Source organism: Fulmarus glacialis, unplaced genomic scaffold (assembly GCF_000690835.1).
Source record: "Fulmarus glacialis isolate BGI_N327 unplaced genomic scaffold, ASM69083v1 scaffold39862, whole genome shotgun sequence".
NCBI classification, from domain to species: domain Eukaryota; kingdom Metazoa; phylum Chordata; class Aves; order Procellariiformes; family Procellariidae; genus Fulmarus; species Fulmarus glacialis.
In genome coordinates this window covers 1-23,025 of record NW_009200497.1, presented here as the reverse complement: position 1 = coordinate 23,025, position 23,025 = coordinate 1, and the positions used below count along the sequence as shown (strand labels likewise).

Here is a 23,025-nt window from a genome sequence, read left to right as displayed (position 1 = left end):
TGGAGGGGGTGTGGGTGTGTGGGGGTGTGGTGTGCCTCTGTTCTTCCTTTCCTGCTCTTTCAAAGTGACTAAGTTAAAAATTATAGTTATCCCATTGGGGGTGTGGGGGGTGGAATCAAAAACAAGAAGTGAAAGTGAACCTCAATAACAGAATAAATTACTGTGTACAAATATTGACTAAACACCCACAATGCACACATGAAGACTTCTTTTAAAAAAAGAAACCTACCTCTTTATGCGTAGTACCTAGTTCTTCTTCCAATAAGCTACATCTTTCAAGTGCTACTCGTAACCTCTCCCTTACCTGAAAGAGTAATTTCAAATATTTTTAAATCATTCAAATTAAAAAGAAATCAGTATCACTGATATTGATTGCCATGCAGCCATGCCCTTTCAGGTAATAAATGACACTATTTCCATTACACTTCGAGACCTGCTTAATCTTGAGTCAGTACTAATTACAACATATGCTATAAAAAACCTTCTAGAGAAACAATGCATTTCTTAAAATCTAGCTTTTCCTTTTTTGCAATAAGCAAATCATATCTCAACATGACCTGTACATTTAGGCAAGAATTAAACATACCCAGAATTTGCTTATCCTTTTGTAAGGCACAGAGTGTGTATGCTTTTGCTTATTTACAACACGGAAGAAGAGACAGAATTCTACTTACAATAATTTGCCAGACTTTATATACAAGGGTCACAAAAGTTAGGCAAACTATGAGCTGGCAGCAATTTTCACAGCAAACGTTACCGCTTGCATATCCTGCTGCCAATATCACGCACAACTAAAGGGTGGAGGTCTTTAATTCAGCTTTATTTGATGTTACAGTGTAAGCAGATTCCTCTCCTCCTGTACTCTCTAGTCCATTTCTTGTACTACATAATCAGAAGGCTAAATCCTGATATTATACAGGTAAGCAAATGTATGCATTCGTACAACAAATATATTGCCCCTGAACCACACTTAGTTTACATTAGCACAGTTAATGAAGTATTAGAATAAACTACAGCACGTTGCTTTAGTGCAACATATTAATTTAGGAGGGTAGTTACTGATGCAGTTATAGCAAAGCCACTATCTTAATACAGAGAAAAGTTCAGAGAATCTGACTTCTACGACTTTAGTACGAACAACTGCATGGTCCACACAACAGAAAGAGGGAACAGGATGACATGATGTTAGCTACCATATTTCATTACCTTTTCATCAAGGGCTTTATGGTGTTCAAATAAAGATTTCAGTGCTTTGAGAACTTCTACTTCACTAGAAACGCCTGCTGGAGACTGAGCTTGTCTCTTTACAACAGTCATTCTGAGAGATCGCTCATGCCTGGAGACAAGACACTCCAAATGTTCCAGTAACAGCTAAAACAAAAAAAAGGAACAATATTTATTCCTGTTCTGCATAGCTGCAGAAAACTTTGAATCCTAAAACATCAAGTTTTGAGTTCTATACTTCAAACCTGAGAGCCAAAGACTACTGCATCAAGCATACGGACCTGTTTTAATGTTTCACCTGTGTTAGAAGTTGTATCAGAGCTAACGCATTTCCCACTTCTCTCTTTCAGTCTAGTTTTTAAATGAGGTTTCTACTTAACCAGGTCTTTTTAGTTCTGCCACCAATCTGAGCAACTGCATGCTTGTCAGAAGGATACACATAGGAAATGCTTTAAATCGGAGAGCAACTGTTCTGCTGGCAGCAATGTAAGCTGCTGGAACAGATCACTACAGCTTGCCCGCTCTATTCCTCTGATCTCAGGTGTACTATTACAAAACTTTAACAAGAAAGCTGAATGACAGCTAGCAGTGCAGTCTTACAAGCTTTTCCCGATTCCAAACGTTCTTAATCAACATACATTTAGCACTTCAGGGAGATTCACGTGCAAATATCACGGAAAAAATACTTTTAGCTTTTCAAATTCAACATTCAATGTTTTTCTCCATGTAGTTGGATGCTTTAACAACGGTAATCTTGGAGAAGACAAGGAACTAACCCTCGTATTATTTCTTTCTGCTTTCAGTTCAGCTATTTCTTCTTCCCTTTCAAGCAGCTGCTCCCTGCATACATTTAGCTCTTTCGTAAGCGCTGCAAATTCCTGAAATAAACCAGACAAATATAAGCACATCAAATATCGGGACATAGTGAGAGTAGATTCATATGAACACTTGACATAATTTCTTGAAGCATTCATTTCAGATGTCTAAAGCCAATACAGTTGTATTAGTCATGCTAAGCAGGCTTAAGTTCAACCACTTAAAACCGTTACACTGTCAAATGTAAGATAAAAGATGTTTGACCAATACTTTTGAGAACTCATTTGTCTCTCAAGGCAATTATCTGAATTGGCATATCCCTGGTAAGCAAAGGGAAAAAAACTATTTGTAATGCGCTTTGTTATTGTTTCAAAAAGTTGTTGTTTGGTTTCTTTTAAATGACTGCTGAGGGAGACATGAAAAAACAGAGCACTAAGCAAAAACAGAACCCAGCAAAAACATGACAAATTTCAAGTCAGTATTTATTTGTGAGAGACAATGCACAACCCTGGCATCTACCAGAACACACGGGTTACTTCTTCATAGTAATAGAGCATCCTTGAAGCTTCACCACTGGAGGACTCAGACCTTTATGGGTATTTATCTACTTAAGCTACATACAGGGATTTCATTTATCCTACTTTCAAATCTCTAATTTCTAAATTTTTGGGTTTCTGTCAGGAAGACACAAGTGTACTGAATATCTGAAAGAGCAACTACATCCCAAACTTCTTCCACTTTATCAACAGCCTCACTAAAAATATTCAACATAAAAGGCATTTAAACTTTCTATGAACTCAGCGAACATACTGTGGATAGAATAAAAGATACAACTAACACCACATTTATAAGCAAATACTGAGCCTAACCTTATCTACCTACTTACTCTGGCAAAATTTAAGTTGTAATCTGAACCACATTAGAAATTATTATTAACAGTAAGCGTGAATATGAACAAGCCCATGCTTTAGAAGAGGGCTTTGTAGGAAATGGGAAAAAACCTCATGTCATCAATGCATCTTAGGATGAGAAAATAAATACATATCAGTCACTCCAATGGCCGGTGAACACTTCAGAAGCACTTGTATCAGAAAACATTGAAACACTAGTAAATAAATTAGTCTTCTCTGTTGTCTAAAATAAGGAAAACACTCTAATAAACAAAAGTCACATCTAATAAACAATAGATTAGTACAGCTGAACTGGCAATGATCACAAGAAGATGAACAAGACAAATGGCCAACTAAGAACAACATACTGTGGAAACACACTGTGCGCACACGCTGCTTCTCTAAATTTTCCAAACTCTGCAAGATATACTGCTTAATAGACAGTAGCTGCATATCAAGTAAAAGCTTAAGATGGAGCTGTTTTGCAGTAAAATTCAAAGTGACAGAAAACACATGCTTAAAAACAAAAGGACACATCAACTAATTATACTAGCACATCTGCAAATTCTAACACACAGCTAAAATAAGCAGACATAGTCAAAAGACACTGTCTGCAAATTCCAGGATTAATTTGGTAAACTTTATTCTAAAACACACATGTGACTGAAAAGACAAAAAATACTGTTGCGCAACATGTACCTACAGTGAACTCCTTTGGAATTACTAATGTATTAGGATTTTAAAGGTTGCTATGAAAAAGATAGTAATACTACCATCACAGATGCAGAAATCGATCTCCATAATCCCTCTTCCTAAATAAAAATCTGCTCATTGGAAAAAAGATTCAGTATAGTCCCCCTAGTTAATCAGCAAATGACTGCAAAAAAGCCTTAATTTCTTTTCCTTTTTCAATTGCTAAAAAAAAAAAAAAATTGGTTTCTGTAACATACTTAATAATTACACTCACATAAATATTTCACTGCAATATTTCATTTGCATCCTTAAAAAAAAAGAAAACTGACTTATTATTTTCAAATGAAAATCCCTGGAAATACACTTATTAAAACAACCTGGTCTATAAATATAGCTACTGGAACTTCTAAACACACAAAACAAACTACAAAAGGTTCCTGAGTGCAAGGTAAACCAAGAAAGGAAAAAACCTACTTCATGCTTCACAGAAACAATTGACTCTACTGTGAGCTTTCCCTGCAGAACACTCCTCTATGTCTGAACTTTCCCTGTACTTTCAATATCCCACCCATGGGAGCTTCCAAGACTCCCAGGCAATTGATGGCACATGTCCCTTTTGCTCCGACACAAGCTTAGGTAAACCAGAAGGTAAACCAGAATGCGCTTCCAAAGTTGCAGTTCTTCACAGGCCTTCCCTACTTATCTTTATGTATTTGATAATTAACTACTACTGAAACTACCAGAAGTACCAATAGTCTCAAAGTATTTGCAAAAGAGCTTGATATGAACTTATTTTCTTGGTGGTGTTTTTGCCTTTTTCACAATAATTAAAAAGACCCTCAAAATGCCAGCATCAAAATTTACAAGCATTGTCATTACACAATTCTCCAAAGGACATCGGACCGATATGGAACATTCTATATTTTTCCAGTCTCTACCTCAAGTCTTGAGAACAGAATAAAGAAAGCAGTAAAGACTACCAGACACTGTCTGGTCATCCTTTCTCAACTTAAAATCACTGTATAGCGTTAATATACATTTTCTTCTCTAAGACATGTACGAGCTTCATCTTCCGAAAAATAGCTGTATATTTGAAAGGAAGTCTATTCACTCTTCAAATGATTATAGTACATACAGTTCTATTCCATTGCATACTTCTGTGCAAATATAAATTGTAGCACAAATACATCATAGTTATAACACAAACCACCACACTCTCAGATGATCCAAAGAAGAACAATGCACACAGGAATTTATATTGCTGCTGCACAGACAGACTGACACATATTTCGGGCATTGCATAATACCTCCATCGCTGTTTGTTCTGACATAATGTAGTTGCTCTGAGTCCCATAAGCTGCCTAAGAAAGAACACTTGAATGTCCTTAGTTTCAGCTGACACTGCCAAAAGGCATGTCCTTTCTAGTTTTAATACTTACCTTCAACAGTAGACAATTTGTGATTTCCTCAAGCAGTTCAAAAGGAGAGAAACTATTTGTAACTTTATTATCTCAAAAAAGTTTGAGTTGTCTCAATTTCTTCCTTGGCATTAGATGAATGTACAGAAAGAATTAAAGGAAAAAGAAAAATCCTGAGAAACTTTTCTACTTATCCACAAAGCTGTATTACTTATTCCGTAATTAAGGAGAAGATTGAGAACATCAGAACGAAGTTCTGCTCTGCTTCTGCTTGCCATCAAAATAATAAATACCCAACTCTGAGGCCTGACAAGAATGGGACTCAGAATAAGCACTCTAGAGCATGTACAAGAAAGAGTCAGAGTGCCAAATATACTAGGTAAATATCCCCTGTGGATTAGAACATACTGACAAACACTCATACTCTATACTGAACTGAACTGTTTACTGAAGAAAGTAACTTTCTGAACCAACTGAATCATTCCAAATATGACACCCTTGCTGCCAGAAATAAATACTCTAAAACAAAAAGCTAAATTAACAGAAAGTAAGTTTGTTGTTGTTCAGTAATACATTTTCTGGGGTTTTTTTTGTCCACAACCTCCATGAATTTTTAAAGCAATAGCATTTCTTCTACATCAACCTTCAGAACTGACCTTCAACCTTTAGTATTTTAGAGGCCACAACATAAACATCCTTCCAAAAGTTGGATCAGCTGGTGTCTAGCTGTCAAGCCTGTACACTTCTGATGTCTCAGCTGACAGCCGCTTGGTTACTTGCGAGATCTCGGTCCAGGAACATCACAGCTTTCAGGGAACAGGTTCTCTTCATGTTTATTACAAGCGTAATTTATAGGTTCCACAGATAGTACATCACAAACCAATAAATGCTACATGACAGAAAAGACAGTATTTAACTTTGGGAAAAACTTGAAAGAAACAGAAGTAACCCCTGAAAGTCTATGAACATAAGCTGTGTATTAGGGATGCTCTTTGCTACTACGATTGCACACAAAGAACTCTAAGTTTGCTTGGGATTTGCTCAAGCAAAAAAATTTATTCCACTGTAAACCACAACACCACTCTTGAGTACATAAGGATTCATGGATTACAGGCAAAAAGATGACCAGAAAGCTTATTTAAAGGATGAAAATTAAAGGATGAAAAGATATTAAAAAGAAACATATTTTAAATGCATCAAAGAAAATACTATTAAATACTATTAAAGTAGTATCTTCTGGCAATACTAGGATGAAGATGTAACTGTTGCATCTTTAGGAACATCTCTGCCAGAAATACATGAGTGGAATTTATCTGTTTTATCTCCAAGTAATATTTTGTTTTACTGTTAACATTCTGTTCTGTAGCCTGCATATCAAACAACCCACACAAAAATCTGAGAAGCTGAAGAGAGCATGAGAAGAACAACTGGGGAGAGTGCAGGCCATCAGGGATGAGAAACCAAGGGAATCTGAGAAGTTCCCATCATGCTATTTACATTACATATAAACCACAATTACTCCAAATGATACATGCATGAAAATGACAAGTATACAGTCTTAAACAAAACAATCAAAGAAAACCTAAATATCTAAGCTTAACAAGGTATATCATAGCCACATTTTAAACCTAAGGGTTTTAGGTAGCACACAGTGACCAATATTCCCAATATAATCTGAAGTTCCCAGCAAGCAAATTTTTGTATCTATTAAGTCACACCAGTTTAGCTTTTTTTTTTTTTAAGCTAACAGTCACATTTATGAAATAATTCAAGGGTATTTAGAGTTAAAACTGAAAAGAATTGACATGCTTTAATAATTAAATCCAGCCTTCCAAGAAAACAGAGTTACACACACTTTAACAACAACAAATCCAGAAGAAAGACCAACCAACACAAATTGTGCTTTGCCTGTTCAGTGTAATAAATCAGATTGCTTTCAACCTTTCTATATCTCTGGCATGTGCTAATGGGAAAGAGAAAAATCAGTCTAGAGTGCATGAAGAAAAATATTTCGTTTTTCACCTAGTGAAATTAATTTCCACTAAGTAACAAGCAGCCTGGATTTTCCAACCTGGAAACATAAAACTTATTTCAAGCATTAAAAGAATCAGTTCTATGAAATAAGTTATCTTTTGTTCTCAAAAACCCCAATAACTTAAAAGGGACAGTAAGAAAATACTTAAAAGTAATATTAAAATAGAGTTATGTCAAACTCTTGCATTTCAGGGCATTGAAATGTTTTTCATGCTAAAGTAGCCACTTTTCCAGCTAGAGTTAACTACCCACCAGAGTGAGCTTATAATACAATTAATGTATCAACCTCCTTTCCTATTTCTCCTTTTGCATAAGATGTTTTATAACTCAGAAGACCACTACCAAAACTCAGGTGCAAATTTCTTTACTATTACAAAAAATTCTCACATTCCAACTAATGGCACTGAAGTATTTTAAAACATTTAATACCACCTTTAGTCAATTCTCAGAAGTTTATAATCTTCCGTGACTCAAAAAACATACCTTTTTTTTCTCTAGCAAAAACTGTAACGCTGCATGAAAACACTCAAATGATATTTTTGCCAGCTGACAGTCAGTGACTAATACTAAACCTGAGCAACTTTTTATCATTCCAGCCCTCTTTCTTAGCACAGTATTCTTCAAGCTTACTTCTTGGATTGACCTGCCTAGGCTGTGTCATTAACGCAGCTCAATCCTAAACAGGCAATTAAGTTTTAAAGTGTTTACAGTTGCATAATGTTATTGCTCTGGAATGAAACTCACTGTTTCCAGTCTGCTTTGGAGCTGCAAGTAGAATCAACTGCCTAGCATTTGACAAGCAATGAGCAAAAGAACTCTTAACTCACAGCCAGTAGGTACCAAACATATGCCCAAGAGCAAAATGGAAAAGCTTACAGTAAGACCAAGTCTCCATGGTAATAAATAGGTTTCCAGTTACCATCCTGAATGAGTTGCTTAAATTTATGTGCAGTGTTCACTGAGCCTGAACTACAAAGCACTATATCCAGACTTCATTGCTAGGAGCTTTCAGGAAGCGCTGCATGTTGACGTGCAAGAAAACATAAATGAAGAAGGGTGGTATTTGGCAGCTTTGCAAGAGGAATGCAGAATTAACAGGAAAAGGGAGGTAGAAACACATCAGTTCCGTGTTCTCCCTCTTGATCTAACACATTTCTGATAGACATTTCCTATTTGGGCTGTGGGAGGTAAAAGTACCAGAACCCAAACATGGCTAGACTCAGCCTCTCCTTGAAGGATCACAGGTCTTCCTTTCACCACGTTAATCAATGTTCAAACTTTATACACGCTACAGAACAGTTTGGAAAGTGAGCTTGTAAACCCTAGTACACAGAGCAAAACAGGTCGAAGACAGGCGAATAGGAGCCACCTACACTCAAATGATTAACTACAGCCTGTATAAACCACCCAGACTAGCAAAATCATTATTGCCTATACTCTTGCATTTAATTTTCTCTAAACCCAGCAAAACAGTGCTGTTATGTATACAAGACTAGGGGCAAAGCCTCATGCAAAAACGTGTCTTTGTGCATCACTGGAGAGCCAACAATCACTGATTACATATTGTACTTTGCACTGCAAGGTACACATGCCGATCTCCGAGCATCTTCCAAGCTCCACCATTAATTAGACCTATGTACAACACAGTAAATACAATAGTCATATATGCAAGAAATGATATCTACAAGACTGTTAGCTGGTAATGTGCTGGAAGTCAAAACTAAGCCACAGCTACTTCTTTGTAGGTCTGTGAAATTAAGGACAAAGAACATGAAGTTGTTTAAACAAGTCAGAAAATTTCATCCAGTTACTCCTCTTTCGTTTCAACAACTTGCAGTTTGCCAAGCATTTTCCTGTAGGGCAACTAGCCTTGCAATCACTGAAAGATTAAGAATCCATAATTTCTCCAGGTAGTTTGTTAATCTTTTCACCAACCTTAACAAACCATTGCCAGCATCTGAGGCTTGTTCAAAGTATGGTAGATCACACAAGGTATATTTTCAGTTAACCCAGAGTGGACACTACCCATTTTCACCATAGCCTTTTTAACATAGACTTTAAAACTACTGTTAAAGCTACAGATGTGTATCAAAGATTACATACAGAACCAGCGAACAACTATACCAAAGTACTTACTTCTTCCCAAAGGCTTTCTCCAAATACTCAACTGGGGGGGCAAACTCTGTAACTTAACAGCATGCACAGAGGATTAACAAGAAATGAACAAACTGAACACTAACTAGAAACACTATTTTCTTCTCTTGTCTTCGTAAAATACTTTTAAAATGTTGTCCCTACTCAGGCAACATTGTCACTCTTCTGTGTAAAGAAGTCCAAAAGTAAAACCATTACAATAGCTGTAAGGTAAGAGCTGCCTAGCAGCAAGCACAGGAAATACAGAAGCGCTCTTCAGACTCGCGTGAAACTTAGCATCTATTCATATGCAATGGTGGCAGAAAACCTTCTTCCATCACAGGCTAAATCTTTTCATTGTGATGGTTATGCAAAGAGTTCCACCTTAGCTGCTCTTGGATGTACATGAATACATCCCCTGAAAGAGCAGATATGGCACAAAGTATTCAAAACCATACCAAGCTTGTTCAACTTGGAAAAATGTACAAGATCAGCTAAAATATGTATCAGGAAAACTTTAGTCATCATTGAAAAACAGGCTTTTCAAGTTGGGATGTGTCTGGCTACTTTGTGCAGAACTGTGACTGTTGAGACTGGTCAATAACAAGAGTAATCCTTTCCAATACTGCACCAGTGCAAGTACCAATATTCCAGAAGATTAATTTACCTTATCCCAGAAATAAGTTTACAATACTTGGGGGGTGTTAGAAAAACAAATGCCTCTCAGTTACACTCTGAATCAGTGAATTCTAAGGGTTTCACAATATGAATTACCACATTCCTGCACTCCTAGCCTAGTCTATTTTGATTAGTAACTAATACAGTAAGTAGTAGCACAACTTCTTAGTTGTAGCTTTAGGCATCTCCATTTTTGGAGTCCATGTCAGTGAAGAAACCTACCCACACCCATACCCACTATGGCAGGAGGAGAATACAGTTGTACTTAATTAAAGAAGAAGAATCTTGCATTACCAGTTTGACAAGATATGGGACAAAACCAGTCTCCATCTTTAATATGATGCTACAGAGATTTCATTGAAGTTTTTCCTCTCCCCGGGAAGTTGGTCAAGATTTCCTGGGATCCCATACAGGATTTCACAGCATACAATGCTCCTCAAAAATGCCAAACCATAAAACAACTGCAAGATATGCTGAGAAAACTTATCAATCAAAATTTATTCAGTATTCTTCCTGGCACCCCCCATTACGGAGGCTAAGCAGCTATTGCAAAAGCTATAGCAAGTTTTTAAGCTATCTTTTAAGTTGTAAACAACACTGAACTGTCAGTTTCCTTGGGAAGGGAAAAAAAAAAAATATTTTTCTGTGTATCAGCTCCAAACATACTGCACGCACAAGAAAGAGCACAATTCTGGCTCAGCTGACATTTAATATTAAATTCCTATGACTTTTATGAATTAAAAATTATTTAAACCTATATACTGCGTTCCAGCGTGTTTAAAAAAATTAATCCTCACATGACTAATACTTCACTATTTTTTAGAAATAGACCCAGGACAAGATCCTTCATGCATGATTATTTCAGTGACAAGATACTTCTGCTTGCAAAACTGTAAGCAGCAGCTGAGGCACTGCCCTGCCCTATTCCAATCATTCATCTTGGCCTCTAGTTGTCAGGTTTACTTCTGTGGCCAGTAGTTGTAAAGTACGTTTTCCACACTATGTTAAAAGGGAGTGCTTGGGAATATCTAAGGCTGGCCAAGCCATCCTCATTAAACAAGCATCAACATGTACTTCCCCCTCAGTGCTCTCCTATTAAATATATATTTTTTTTTTGCCAAGTGATGAACTGTTCAGTCTTATAATTTCAAACTTGTTTAAGCAAGTAGTACTCAATGAGGACAGTAGCAGGAAATTCAACTTACAGGCTCTTTACATTTTGTTTTTCTCTTTCTTTGTACTCTATCACCCCAGTTTACACGCTAAGTGAACTTACTGGGCTAACTGCAAATCTGCAATATTTGAACTAAATGCAACTGGACCATTCCATGGAAAAGTTGCTTGATTTTTACAAATAAAGGGAACTCTAAAGCCCATGCAAAAAGAGTAGTCTCTCAGGTCTTACAACAGACAAGTCTGGTATTTAAACACAGAAAAGCTTAACTCAGCAACATAGATTAAGTGTCAAAGAGTTGTTTTATGGGGGTTTTTTTTTAAGCTTTTTTTAATGTTCAAGGTAGTTTTTTGTCTGCCACAAAAAAGATCCATAATCAGCAGTTCCAAACTTCGTAACTACCTGAACCCAAAAAGCATTTTACATCACAGAACAAAACCAGGGATACAAATAACACTAAAAGGCAGGGAACAGGAAAAAAAAAGGAAGAATAAACTAGGAGAGTCTTAATATGCTGTAACCAGTAACAAATGCCAAAGCGAAAGACGGATTGGTGAGGAACCTGGTCTGAGGAAGAAGCTCCTATTCCACACTGGGCTACAAACAAGGGAAAGATGATGCAACCGGGAAACCCTGCAGCCTCCTACTCAGCTGAGAGAAAAGGCATGCTTGGCCCATTTCTCCTCTACTGCCTCCCAGGACTTAATCTTTTATAACCATTGCACAAAATACAGAAGAGTGTTATGCAGTCTCTAAAGACAACAGTTCCAACAGGCGATCAGAGTTACACCAAGGTAAGTATCAGCATAACTAAGATTACAGGAGGGGAAAAGGACAGTTTCTTTCCTGCATGGACAAGCAGTGAAAGACAAAATCCTAAAAAGCTTTTTCATTTCCACTTTACATGAAGTAAAGTAATTCCAGATTTCTTAAAACAAAGGCTCAGCTTTTGGAAGATAATGTTGTTGAACCACACCCTCAAAAGACATTCTGAAAACTCAAGCTGCATTTTCTACAAGAAATAAATTACTAGATGCACCTGCCTCATGTTCTTCAACACAAAGCTAAAAGAATGTTATGACCTTCCAAGCCTTTTCCCCATGGACTACAAAAAGGTGATAATACTGCATGAAAAATATATTACTCGGGAATTAAAAAAAAAAAAAAAAAAGATTCACAGTGGTATCCCGAGGCATCCCTGAAATTATCTTAACCAAACTTTTAGTCATTCACCCAAATGTAATACAGCAAATAGAGAGAGCTTTGAAGAGATATTCTGAAGTTAGAAGTTTACCTAAGACATGCATAAACATGTAAAAACCCCAACCAGATTCACCCATACATCCAAGACCGCTCTCTATACACGCTCTGCTGTTCCAATCTTGGTCTCCCAGGTGTAGAGTCATCCTTCACACCCATAATTAGATTATCTGAAGAACTTCTAGTACTACAGGTAACTTTGAACAACAGAATCCCCTTTAAATCTTTAAATGACCTTTGATTTGGGTCAAAAGTTTTTTATTTCTGGGTTTCCAAATTAAAACACAAAAGGTAGCCCACATCTCAAATCCTAGTAGAAGCAAGAGATTCAAGTGTGAGATGTCAGTCAGGACTTTAAATATGATACACAACAGAACCTTAAAGAACATAAAATTACACAGAGTTCAGATTCCCATTGGGAACGGTAAATCCACAAGTCTTACTCAAGGACAAACTACAGTGAAAAGCACAGCTAGCAACAGAATTTAGGTGCAGTCTTATTGATTCAGCAAGGTTAATGGAGACCCATGAACCCCACCATGTTACCGAACACTGTTTCAGCTAGCAGATTTCCCATTTACGGATAGGAGTGCAAAGAAAAGGAGAGTTTTGACTATGACATTCTATTGGCAAAAGTATATATTGCTAAACTATTTTTGTGATAGGCTCACATAAGACATTTGAGAATTATTCAGCTACCTAAGCTTGTATAATTATACCCTTATACTGTGTGCTGTTCTGAAAATTTGAGGTGGGAAAAAAAACCCCACTTCTTTTGACAGTAAAGAGTTCATTAACCTGTGCTCTACATTCTTTACTTATTTTTACCAGATATTCTCCCCTGCAATTCTTTATAAAAGGTAAATATGCATTTAAAACTTTTTTTTCTACACTGAACAGAACCAAAATCGCTATGTATTTATATGGGAGGTAGGATTAAAAAAATCAAGCACTGTGCTTCAGAATATTTCTAGACAACTAGATTGAAACAGAATTAGATACTGAACTCTACCATGTACTAGCAATAGGAGTAAGGCACAACACAGCACGTGTTAGAGACTACTGTTCTACAGAAGAGGGAAAGAAAAAAAAAAAAATCAAAGGCTGCCATTTTCCTATCGCAATGGAAAACACTTGCTTTTTTCCCAAGTGGAAGTTTTTTTCTCCTCAACAAAACTAGAAGGACGTGCATATCAAATTTTTCAAGCTTTTTTCCTGGCCCTTTAAACAAGTGATGGTCCTTGTTTAAGATCTGTCCTGAAGATACCTGATAATGCCAATACTAGTAGTGTAAGGACCTTTTCATTAAAGAATCTCGGAGCACTTCTAGAAGTTCTAAAACAAAATACTATTTCTAAACACTTATATTTCTGAAAACATAACCATAAGACGAACTACAGGAAGAGATATGTTGACTGTTCTTATTCATATGTACCCATTAAAAGTCATAGTATATTTCAAATGCAACCAAAATTATATTCTGGTTTTCACCGAAATTTTCACTACCATCCTCAAAAACCATATCCTGAGTAGACACGAACATAAACACATGAGCAAAGTTCAAGCTAGCCACTGTGGAATAGCAGAAGAGAAGATCAAGCAGCAAGCTTCTCCTCTTAAAAATGTTACAGCTCTAGCCACTGTAGGAACAGGCCACAGAGCCTTGTCATACCGATCAGAAGAAAAGGAGCTGATTTTCAGCGCAGCTTATATGAAAGCCAAGGTAAAGTCTGAAAGAGATAAAGGTCATAGGCAAAAAACAAGTGAATCAACTATTCACATCAATTTACAGAGAACCTAAAGGAAAACAACATAGAATGAAACTGAGCATTAACTAACAAGTACTGTAATCACAGTACTCCTCCAATTCTGAATATATGAACCAGGAGAGTAATCTCTCCTCAAGCGACCTACAGATATGTATTCAGCTCACTACACAATTATCTGAAGTTTACAAAATGCAGAAACAGTATTTCCATGCAATCCTGTGAAAAAGTCAAGTTCAATAAAAAACTCACCCCACTCGACAGCAAAGTAATAATTCTTCTCTCAGCCTGGAGAATGTGAAAACATTTTTCCTGGCAGGAATTGCCACACATTTCCCCATTTACACTTGGAGAATCCACAAGCAGGCTTACAAAAAAATACACTTGGAAAGTTATAAACAAACGGATTACCTGACACACACAATGCGTATTTATCCCTTCTCCGTATTTGTAGCTGGAGATCCATATGTGCAAGAGATTATGGTAAGTATTTTCTAATATATGTCAACAGATACCAGTCAGCCGTACAGACTTAAAGTGACTTAAGCTGCCTGAATTACTAAAAGCAGCTTACATGAAGACCTCTATCATATTTCTTTAAAGCAGGAAAGTTAAAAAAAGCAAAATTAAGTTAAAGTGTGAAGTATATTGAGTACTGGGATGCAGTGCCAACTTAGGAAGTGTAAAACTCAAAATTACTGATAGACAGCCAAAATGTTCTCTCCAAAGATTCAAGTTCTCTGACAACATTGTTAACTATAAGGGATCTACATATATCAAAACACAAACAAATGTGTGCTCTTAACTCTAAGATCAAATCCTATAGCAAGTAAAACCAACATCCATCTCTCCTAAATAAATACCAGAAAGGAGAAACCAAAGTCACAGGCCAGTGGATGTTAAAACACTAAGAACTTGTAAGGGGAGGAGGGGGGGAAATGTATTTTTAATTCATATTTATCTTTTAAAAAAGAAAATCCAAGAGTTTTTTCTTTTTTTTTTTTTACATCTAGATGGAAATTGCAACTATGTAGCCACACTGAATCTTAAGTCTTGCTAACAAACATCTTTAAAGTAGTTTTTACTTACACTCTTAAAAAGAACAGAGAAAAAACAGAAGGGCTTGCAGATGAAGAATTCTCAGAATACCAAAATAAACACTACCTGTTGTACAAGGGGCTACAGGCAAGTTAGCACAGATGAGTATATATGTGAAGTTCACCTGGTTCTAAATATACCATATATTTTTAAAACAGCTTGTTTTGATTATAGCTCTTTTCACCCAAGCTTATATACAGCCTGTTTGTTAGACTGCAAGTTAGACTACAGCACACCAAACATTAATAAACCCATTATCAGACATTTGTACATAGTAACAGAAGAGTAGGAAAAAATAATCACTAGCTCATCTTTCAGGCTATATCCACAAATCACTATTAAAAACAAACCAAAAGCATTTCTGGGTAGTCACCAAAATATTCTTCCTACAAATAAACTACGGAAAATAAAAACAATAGTTTCAGACTTCATAAAATCTTTTATTAAAGTGATTGATGGGACATCATAACAGCACTAAAGTTCACCCTGAAATACAAGAAAACTTTAATTCTAAATTTAATCTAGCTAAAAGGTCTATTTATAATCAAGATAACCTAAATTAAAAGCACAGTATAAACAGCAAGTTGCTAACAAGAGGCAAGCAGATGTCTCCTGGGTAGGGGTGGGATGTTTCAATAAACAAACTCACCCAAACATATTTAAGTGAGAAACGAAGTCAGAACAAATGCTAGAGACTTGGTCCTCAATATACTCCACTATACTGTTGAAGTGTAGTATTGCCTGATCATAGAGCATACTTTCAGATAACTTCGTATTCTGAAGGTTTTGGACAAAAGCTGTCTGTTTCTGTGCCTTGCAAAGAAAGAAATGTTAGGGAAGTTGAGGTTTATTGATATAGTCAATGAAGAATTCTAAACATTAACTCCTATCTTCATCTGACTTAAACTAGTGTAGATAAAGACAAATCTATCCAGTAACTTACTACAGTAAGAGCCAAGTAAGATTTAGCAACTGAAACTCAACATAGACAAGACTAAGATTATAATTGTCTGAAAAAGCAACAGAAAGAGTCATGTTCATCTTTGCTGTCAGAACGGGATGAGAGAAGTGGAGGATACGTCTGCTCTGACATACATTTGCACATCTTGAAATCCTTTTGGATCTCTATCATTTCTGGACACACAGGCTCACTGCTAAGACTAATGGCTTTTATTTAGAAGTCAGTATCAACATCTTGCTAGAGTAAGAAGTATAAGCTATGTCACCTCAAGGCTGAACAGTTCCGAATGCTGTAAATGGAGTTGCACTCAAAATGCTAAGGAAATTTCAGCTGTTGCAAAGTTTGGCAAGCCCTTTACTTAATGTACTTTCTGCAACTGTGTTCTTCATATTATGTACAATTCAAAACCTCATTTCTACATCTATGACATCCTGTATTATTTAAAACCTGTCTGGAGGAAATCCAAATAACACCATTATTAAAGTGGTAAGTAAATCCTTAAGTTCATCATTATAAAACAATACTAGGGCAGTCTTCAAACCAAGTGTTTATATTTCTTACATTCGAGACATCGAACACTATTTCTGAGATTGTCTAAGGAAGAATATTCTATAGAGACATACCTGAATTTAATTGAACACAAATATAAACAGACACACACTATTTTTAACTGAAGTGTGCAGTAGTAGTAAAATATTTACTATATATAGAATGCAACTGAAGATGGCCTGCTGGGGATTCACTTTAAATTAAGATACAATGGGCAACCTAGTAAAGCTGAAGCCAAACCAAAATTACAGGCAGCTTTTTTTTCCACATTTAACTCCACATTACAGTAAAGTGCTCTTATTTACACATAGACACACACAGCCTTTGACAGAAAGTTCTCGTCTGCCCCTATATATACGTTGCTGAATACAGAAATTCTGAACAGGACCATCACAAATACAGAAAAAACTTCTAACTTTTATTTTACTTACCTTGCATAGAAATGAAAATAAAGTATGATAAATTTAAGACCAAAAGATTGGAAGTGCAAGATTAAGAGGAATCTTAGTAAGAGTGTTGCTGTATTAGAAGCATAATATTTGTACATTAGCCTATAAAATTCTTAACATATATATTAAAATTGTCATCCTGATAAGAGTTGCTGTGAATTCATGAACTTTGCTTTTATTTGTGTGAGGTACCAGAGCCTCTGTAAATTAAACTCTAGTCTTCTCCACCCAAAACAAGCATGTTGTTGTCATTTACAGAAACTTCTACATGGAATTCTACCAGCAAATTGAACCCTAGCCTGCAACACCTTAATAGCAAGAACTGGTAGTCACTCGGACCTCATCTACCTTAAGTTCAAAATTTAACTTTTAAACACAGTAGCATCCTGTATGTTTCACAGATTAACTTAAAAATTTTAAGCACACAAACCTTGAATTTTGTAGAATACACTCTAGAAGGCACATAAAGGGCATAATTAAATCTACTAAGACCATAATTAAATCATAACTGAATTTGTTTACATTAAAAATAGAAGTTCTGTACGTTCTCAAAGTAAAAAGTTCATTTTCATTTTTTTCTGTGAAAAATTCTAGGAACAATAAAATTAATTTTAAGTTCTTGCACAGCAATTTGATTTCATCAAGTTCATGTTCCAAGGTCAGAGTACAGTTTGACTAGGGTAATCTGTAATAGAAGGTAACTCCCAAAAAACCAAAAAGCATTGCCAAGAATCCAGTTATTTTATGAAGACAACGTTGATGTATTTCATTTCCAGCTGTTCATACAAGAAAAACTTGTCAGTTTTACTCTGTGTAAACGTAACAGATAAAGCACATCTATATAAGATTAGAATGCTCTCCTCTCTGTGAATTAGACATCCACAACAAGTCTTCTTACTCTAAATAGCAGTTTCAGGTTTATGTGAGCTAGAACTGATGCCTTTCGATTACTAGCTGACCACCACAGTACAAGTATACTAGAAAAGTTTACTTCTCTGATGCTTCAGAGAATGCGCATCACTGCTGCAGAATAAACTGCATTTACTTTTATAATCTACAAGATGTGCAAACACACAAGTACTGATTTGTCATTTTCTAACTACATACACACCGAGCACATGAGCCTCTTCCCTGCACACAGAAACTCAGTGAATGTAAGGAATTAAGCACACAGATGCCATTAGAAATTGCGTGTCTTCATACTAAAAACAGAGAAGTAGTTTTGGCATAGAAGCAATCAGTGTGGCATTCCTTTTATACAAGGAGCTTCCATCAGTCATCAGAACGGTCTAACTGGCTGGTTCAGCTAAATATATAAAACAGGAAAAGTGTACATACAAACAATTCAATTCAATACTCCTTAAGATAAAGTCCTTAAAATACTCCAAAATCAACTACAAAGACGTGTTACAAGCTACATGCCAAGTCTGAGGGAGAAATAATACATTGGTTACGTGGTGATTTAGTCATTCATGCAATTATACTAGTATTTGTACAACTAGTTAAACTGATCTTCACATCTCTTTCTACTAAATTGAAAACAACTACTATGATAAAAAAACTTCAAAAAATGCACACTGCTAAATCCCTTCTTTCATGAAAAAAATAACACAATTGCCAGTAAATTTAAAGTTATCCTGCTTCTACCCCCTCCTTGAAATCCACAGCTAAACAACGGGTCATTTGAGACAGTAGTTCAGAAGAACGCTCAGCTTGAAGTAATTAACAAAAAAGTTTGAATAGTTTCAAGTATTACAGTCACCACCAAGTTTTCCTAGTGAACACTTATTACAATAAAAAAAAAACAAACCAAAAAAACCCCAACAAACATCCTTTCACCTCATCAGAAATTTACACCTATGAAGTAACTGACTCTTTACCATAACAACAAAACTTGTCAAATACAGAAGTTATTTCTTATTGTAGCAAGAATAATAAAATATTTTTGACTTTTGAAAGTATCATCAGTTGTCACCTTCCATAATCATTTGAGCTGACAACAGTATTTTTCAACAGCCATCTACAAAAATCCATACACTGCTGTATATTTATATAAAATTGCAGTAAAATTTCTCTCAACTGAACTATGAGACTTGCTTTCTGACAGATTTCCCATGAAACCATACAATGATGACATACTTGAAAATGGGAATTGTTTTTTTAATTGCATTAATCTTTTAGAAATGTTTAGAAAGAAATGTTTACATATAAGTAGCTTACTAGATTTAGGAAGGAAAGCTGAGAATTGAAAAGGGAAAAAAGGAACAGTACAGTTTAGAGCTTGGGTGATTCTACTCAGCCACAAATTCAAGCGTAACAGTTTGCAGATACAATTGGTTAATGGCATCCATTAATGTAGCAGACCTGAAATAGCGGCTAAAGAGAAGCCACAATTATTACAACAACAAAAAAAAAACAAAGAATGATTTTTGCCTGCAGCACATGATTTAACACAGGGAGCAGCAAAGGTTGGAAATTTCTCCTTTCTGATTTCCATCATACCATTGCAATACAACTAGATTAACATGTATTACTTTTTAGTTTCTATCCCCAAGTAATTGCCAGTACCGATTACCATACCAAGAGTCATAGAGTGATTACGTTATAATGAGAGCAGTGGAAACAGAAGGGTTTAAAACTACTGCTTTAAATTTTATAAACAGTAACTACAGTATTTAAGGATAAAATAAAAAGTATTCTTGGAATAACGTATGCAAGTATAATATCATCATGACATACTTGGGACAACAACCAACCATGCTAGAAAGTGTAAGGCTATCAACAGTTAACTGACACCTGAAAGCAGCCTCTGCTTTGCCTACATTCAAATGCTTTTCAAAGTGTTCAAAGTTCAGTTGTACTCTTTTTAACTAGAATGGACAAAAACTGAGAAGTTCTGTAGACACCAATCACCCTTCCTAACTACACACCACTGCCCTATGTAACACATCTAGCACTGCAGGCTGTATGTTGGTACACTGCATCCTCCAGAAGTCAATACTTAGTAACTCCTAGCAAGACCAAAAAAACCCAAATCCAAACTCTCAAAAAGGAACTACATGAGTTAAACAACTCACTCGGACTTCTACACTGCCATGACAACTCAGCATGTATTCACAACGCAGCAGTCTTAAACTTTTCAAGTATTTAAATCAAAGTCCACAAGGGTATCAGAATGGCCTGCTTTCTTTCCCAGAATGGCCTGTATGTAATTCTTAAGCACACGAATGAATCAGGTAGTTAGAAACAACATTAGAAAAATACTAGTGACAGAAGAAAGTCCATCAAGTTCTATTAAACAAAAGGATGTAGATAAGACTTCATGCTCAAGCTAAGCCAAAGAAATGCCGGAAACTGGGAAAGCATATTGGAGGGAAATGGCTGATGTTCCCCTGCTTGCCTTGCTTTTCTCTTTCTCAAAGTGAGCAAGCACCAACTTCAGATACTTCAGGAAAGTTCTAAGCTAGATTGATCTTCCCCTAACATAACCTCACTCTTCAGTAAATTAAATATACAAAAAGCCAACAAAAAACCACAAAGAATACAAAAATTATTGAAAGATACCTTCCTTTCAAAATGTCCATACCTGTGGAAGTGCAGTATTGAGCTGTCTCTGCAAGGAATCTCTCTCATGACCAACTTCATGTAGCTTGCCCTGGGTCAATGCTAGCGTCTCCTGAGTTTCTCTTAGTGTTTCCAGAAGGCGATCCCTTTCTTCCAACATGGATACCATTAATTGCTCAAAATGGGAGTCAGCATCTGACTGTAACGGGGAACCTGAACCATGGCCTCCATTTCCCCCAGAGGGAATCTCTGCCTCACTGATGGTTGGCATCACCTCACACATCATCTTGAAACAAAATAAGACAAAATAAAGACCATAAATTTAAGTCAAACAAATCTAAACAGGATAAGCAAAGGAACTTTGGATACTACCCATAATACCAACTTAGCTTTCCCAATGATAGCATCAGCAAATGTTGCCAACACCTTAGTGTTTGCCACTATTTCATTAAGAGTGCAGGAGAAAAGGTATACAATCAATTTAATCAAGGCATCACTTCATAATGAGAATCCTGTGACGTCTTGCTAAACCAGATTTTTACAGCTACGTTTCAAACTGTGATCTCATTTTAATGGATTTATATTTTTGTTAAGAGTAAACTGCTGCTGAGATCTTTAAAACAACAAAGATAAGAATGCAGCATGCCACCAAAAATTATACACTTAACTGATTACACTGCATATTTTCAGAATCATTATCTGCTTCTTCCAACGTTTGAAACATACAAAGATAGTATCTAAAACAGTACTTTGAGCTTGTGCTGGCTGTAAAAAGTCTATGGTAAAAGCGATGCATGTAAATTAGTGGTAAATCCAAATAATCCAATTCAGGAGATACACATATAAAGGAAGATAAAAAGCAAAAAATTCATTATGAAGCAGTAGCAGCCGTTACTGTGGATAACAAAAGTAAAGGTAAGCAAAAATAATTCAAGGCAGAGTATGAATACAATTAACAATGCAAATGTAAATACTGTACTACTGTTAAATCGGAAGGATTTTTAAGAGACCCTAACAGATCCTTACAAGAGGCTAAATTTTTTAAAAAGCATGGAAAAAAACCAGTAGCATAGTTACTGCACACTCTCAGTGAACCACTAGGACTTCTAAAGTTCTTCAGACAGCCTCTCTCAACATCACAAACCTAGAAGAACCTAAGGCAAATCAGAAAAAAATAGTTCTCTCAACCTCTCAGGTACCACAAAGTTTGTTGTCAGCCTTAAATTTCACACTCATATCTGAACATTTTAAAGAACAATTAAACTTATTCTGAGCCTTACAGTGGAACCTCTCAATCCCTTGAAAGACTTGGAACAGCCTGAAGTGCTTTGTAACATTTTCATGCATGATTACCATAAGCCCTGTATTTTCAACATTACCACATTATTTACCTTGCTCAATAAAATAAAAAGGCTTTGAAAATAGGCCCCAGGTTTCCTGCAGTACCAGTTCTTCTCTTTTAGTAGTTTTTTGTTACTCCCAAAAACTTTTCAGATTGCAAAGCATCCATTCAGCTCTAGTCCAATGTCTATTTAATTGAAACACCCCGTGCACATGAAAACAAATAAACCTGCCGAGTACAGAGCAGATCCAGTAAAAAGCAGCAGCGGCTTCAGCTAACTAGCCAAGTCCCCAGAAGAGAAGAATGTGAAAATAAACTGCCTCAGCTTCCCATCCCTCTATTACCGGCCCATAGGTCCTGCAACAGCTGGGATGGGGGAATCATGTGCTGAGCAAAAAAAACAAAAGTAGTCTGATGCAGTGGTGCAACAAGCTTCAATAGTTCATCGCTCATAAATTCCACTCAGGTCACAATCGCATTATTAAAGAGAGTACGGACAGCATGGGAAAACGGCTCGAGCTTTCTTGTAAAGGATTTGGAAAAGCCTCCCTTCTTTCCTCTTCTATTAACTCCAACGGGAGGCTCTCCTTCCAGTTTCCTGGGTCTTAGTTCAAACATTTATAATCCCCAGAGCAAGGCGCTGGTATCTCTTCGGAAGGCGAGGAGAAGGGAGACCTGTAGTTTCCTCTGCGTTAGTCCTCCACCCGCTCTCGCCCCGGCCGGTCCCACCGACGATGCTCCGGAACCGAGATATCCAGCCGAGGGGGGTGAAAGAACCCCGCCGAGAACGGAGGCAGCGCCCGGGAAGCACAGGCGGGGGAGGAGGCCCCGAAGTGAGACGGGGGCACCGGCAGCTCGCCGCCCGGGTCTCGCCGCTCCTCTTCCGCGGCAGGGCCCCACAAACAAAGATGCTGGCCGAAGAGATGGGGCTTTTCTGCTCCCCCTCCCGCCCCTCACGGGGAGCGCCGGGCCGGGC

At 36.7% G+C, this 23,025-nt stretch overlaps 1 protein-coding gene across 1 annotated transcript; it reads right to left on the bottom strand.

Moving 5' to 3' along the window:
* Positions 1 to 229: 229 nt before the first annotated feature.
* LOC104073741 (liprin-alpha-1-like) lies at positions 230 to 22,608 on the bottom strand (the record flags this gene model as incomplete). Its single annotated transcript, XM_009573621.1, has 5 exons — positions 22,099 to 22,608; positions 20,730 to 20,993; positions 2,001 to 2,102; positions 1,207 to 1,371; positions 230 to 304 (listed from the first exon to the last, which is right to left on the bottom strand). Coding segments are annotated over exons 2-5 (606 nt in total), but the record flags the coding sequence as incomplete, so codon positions are not given.
* Between the last annotated feature and the right edge of the window lie 417 nt (positions 22,609 to 23,025).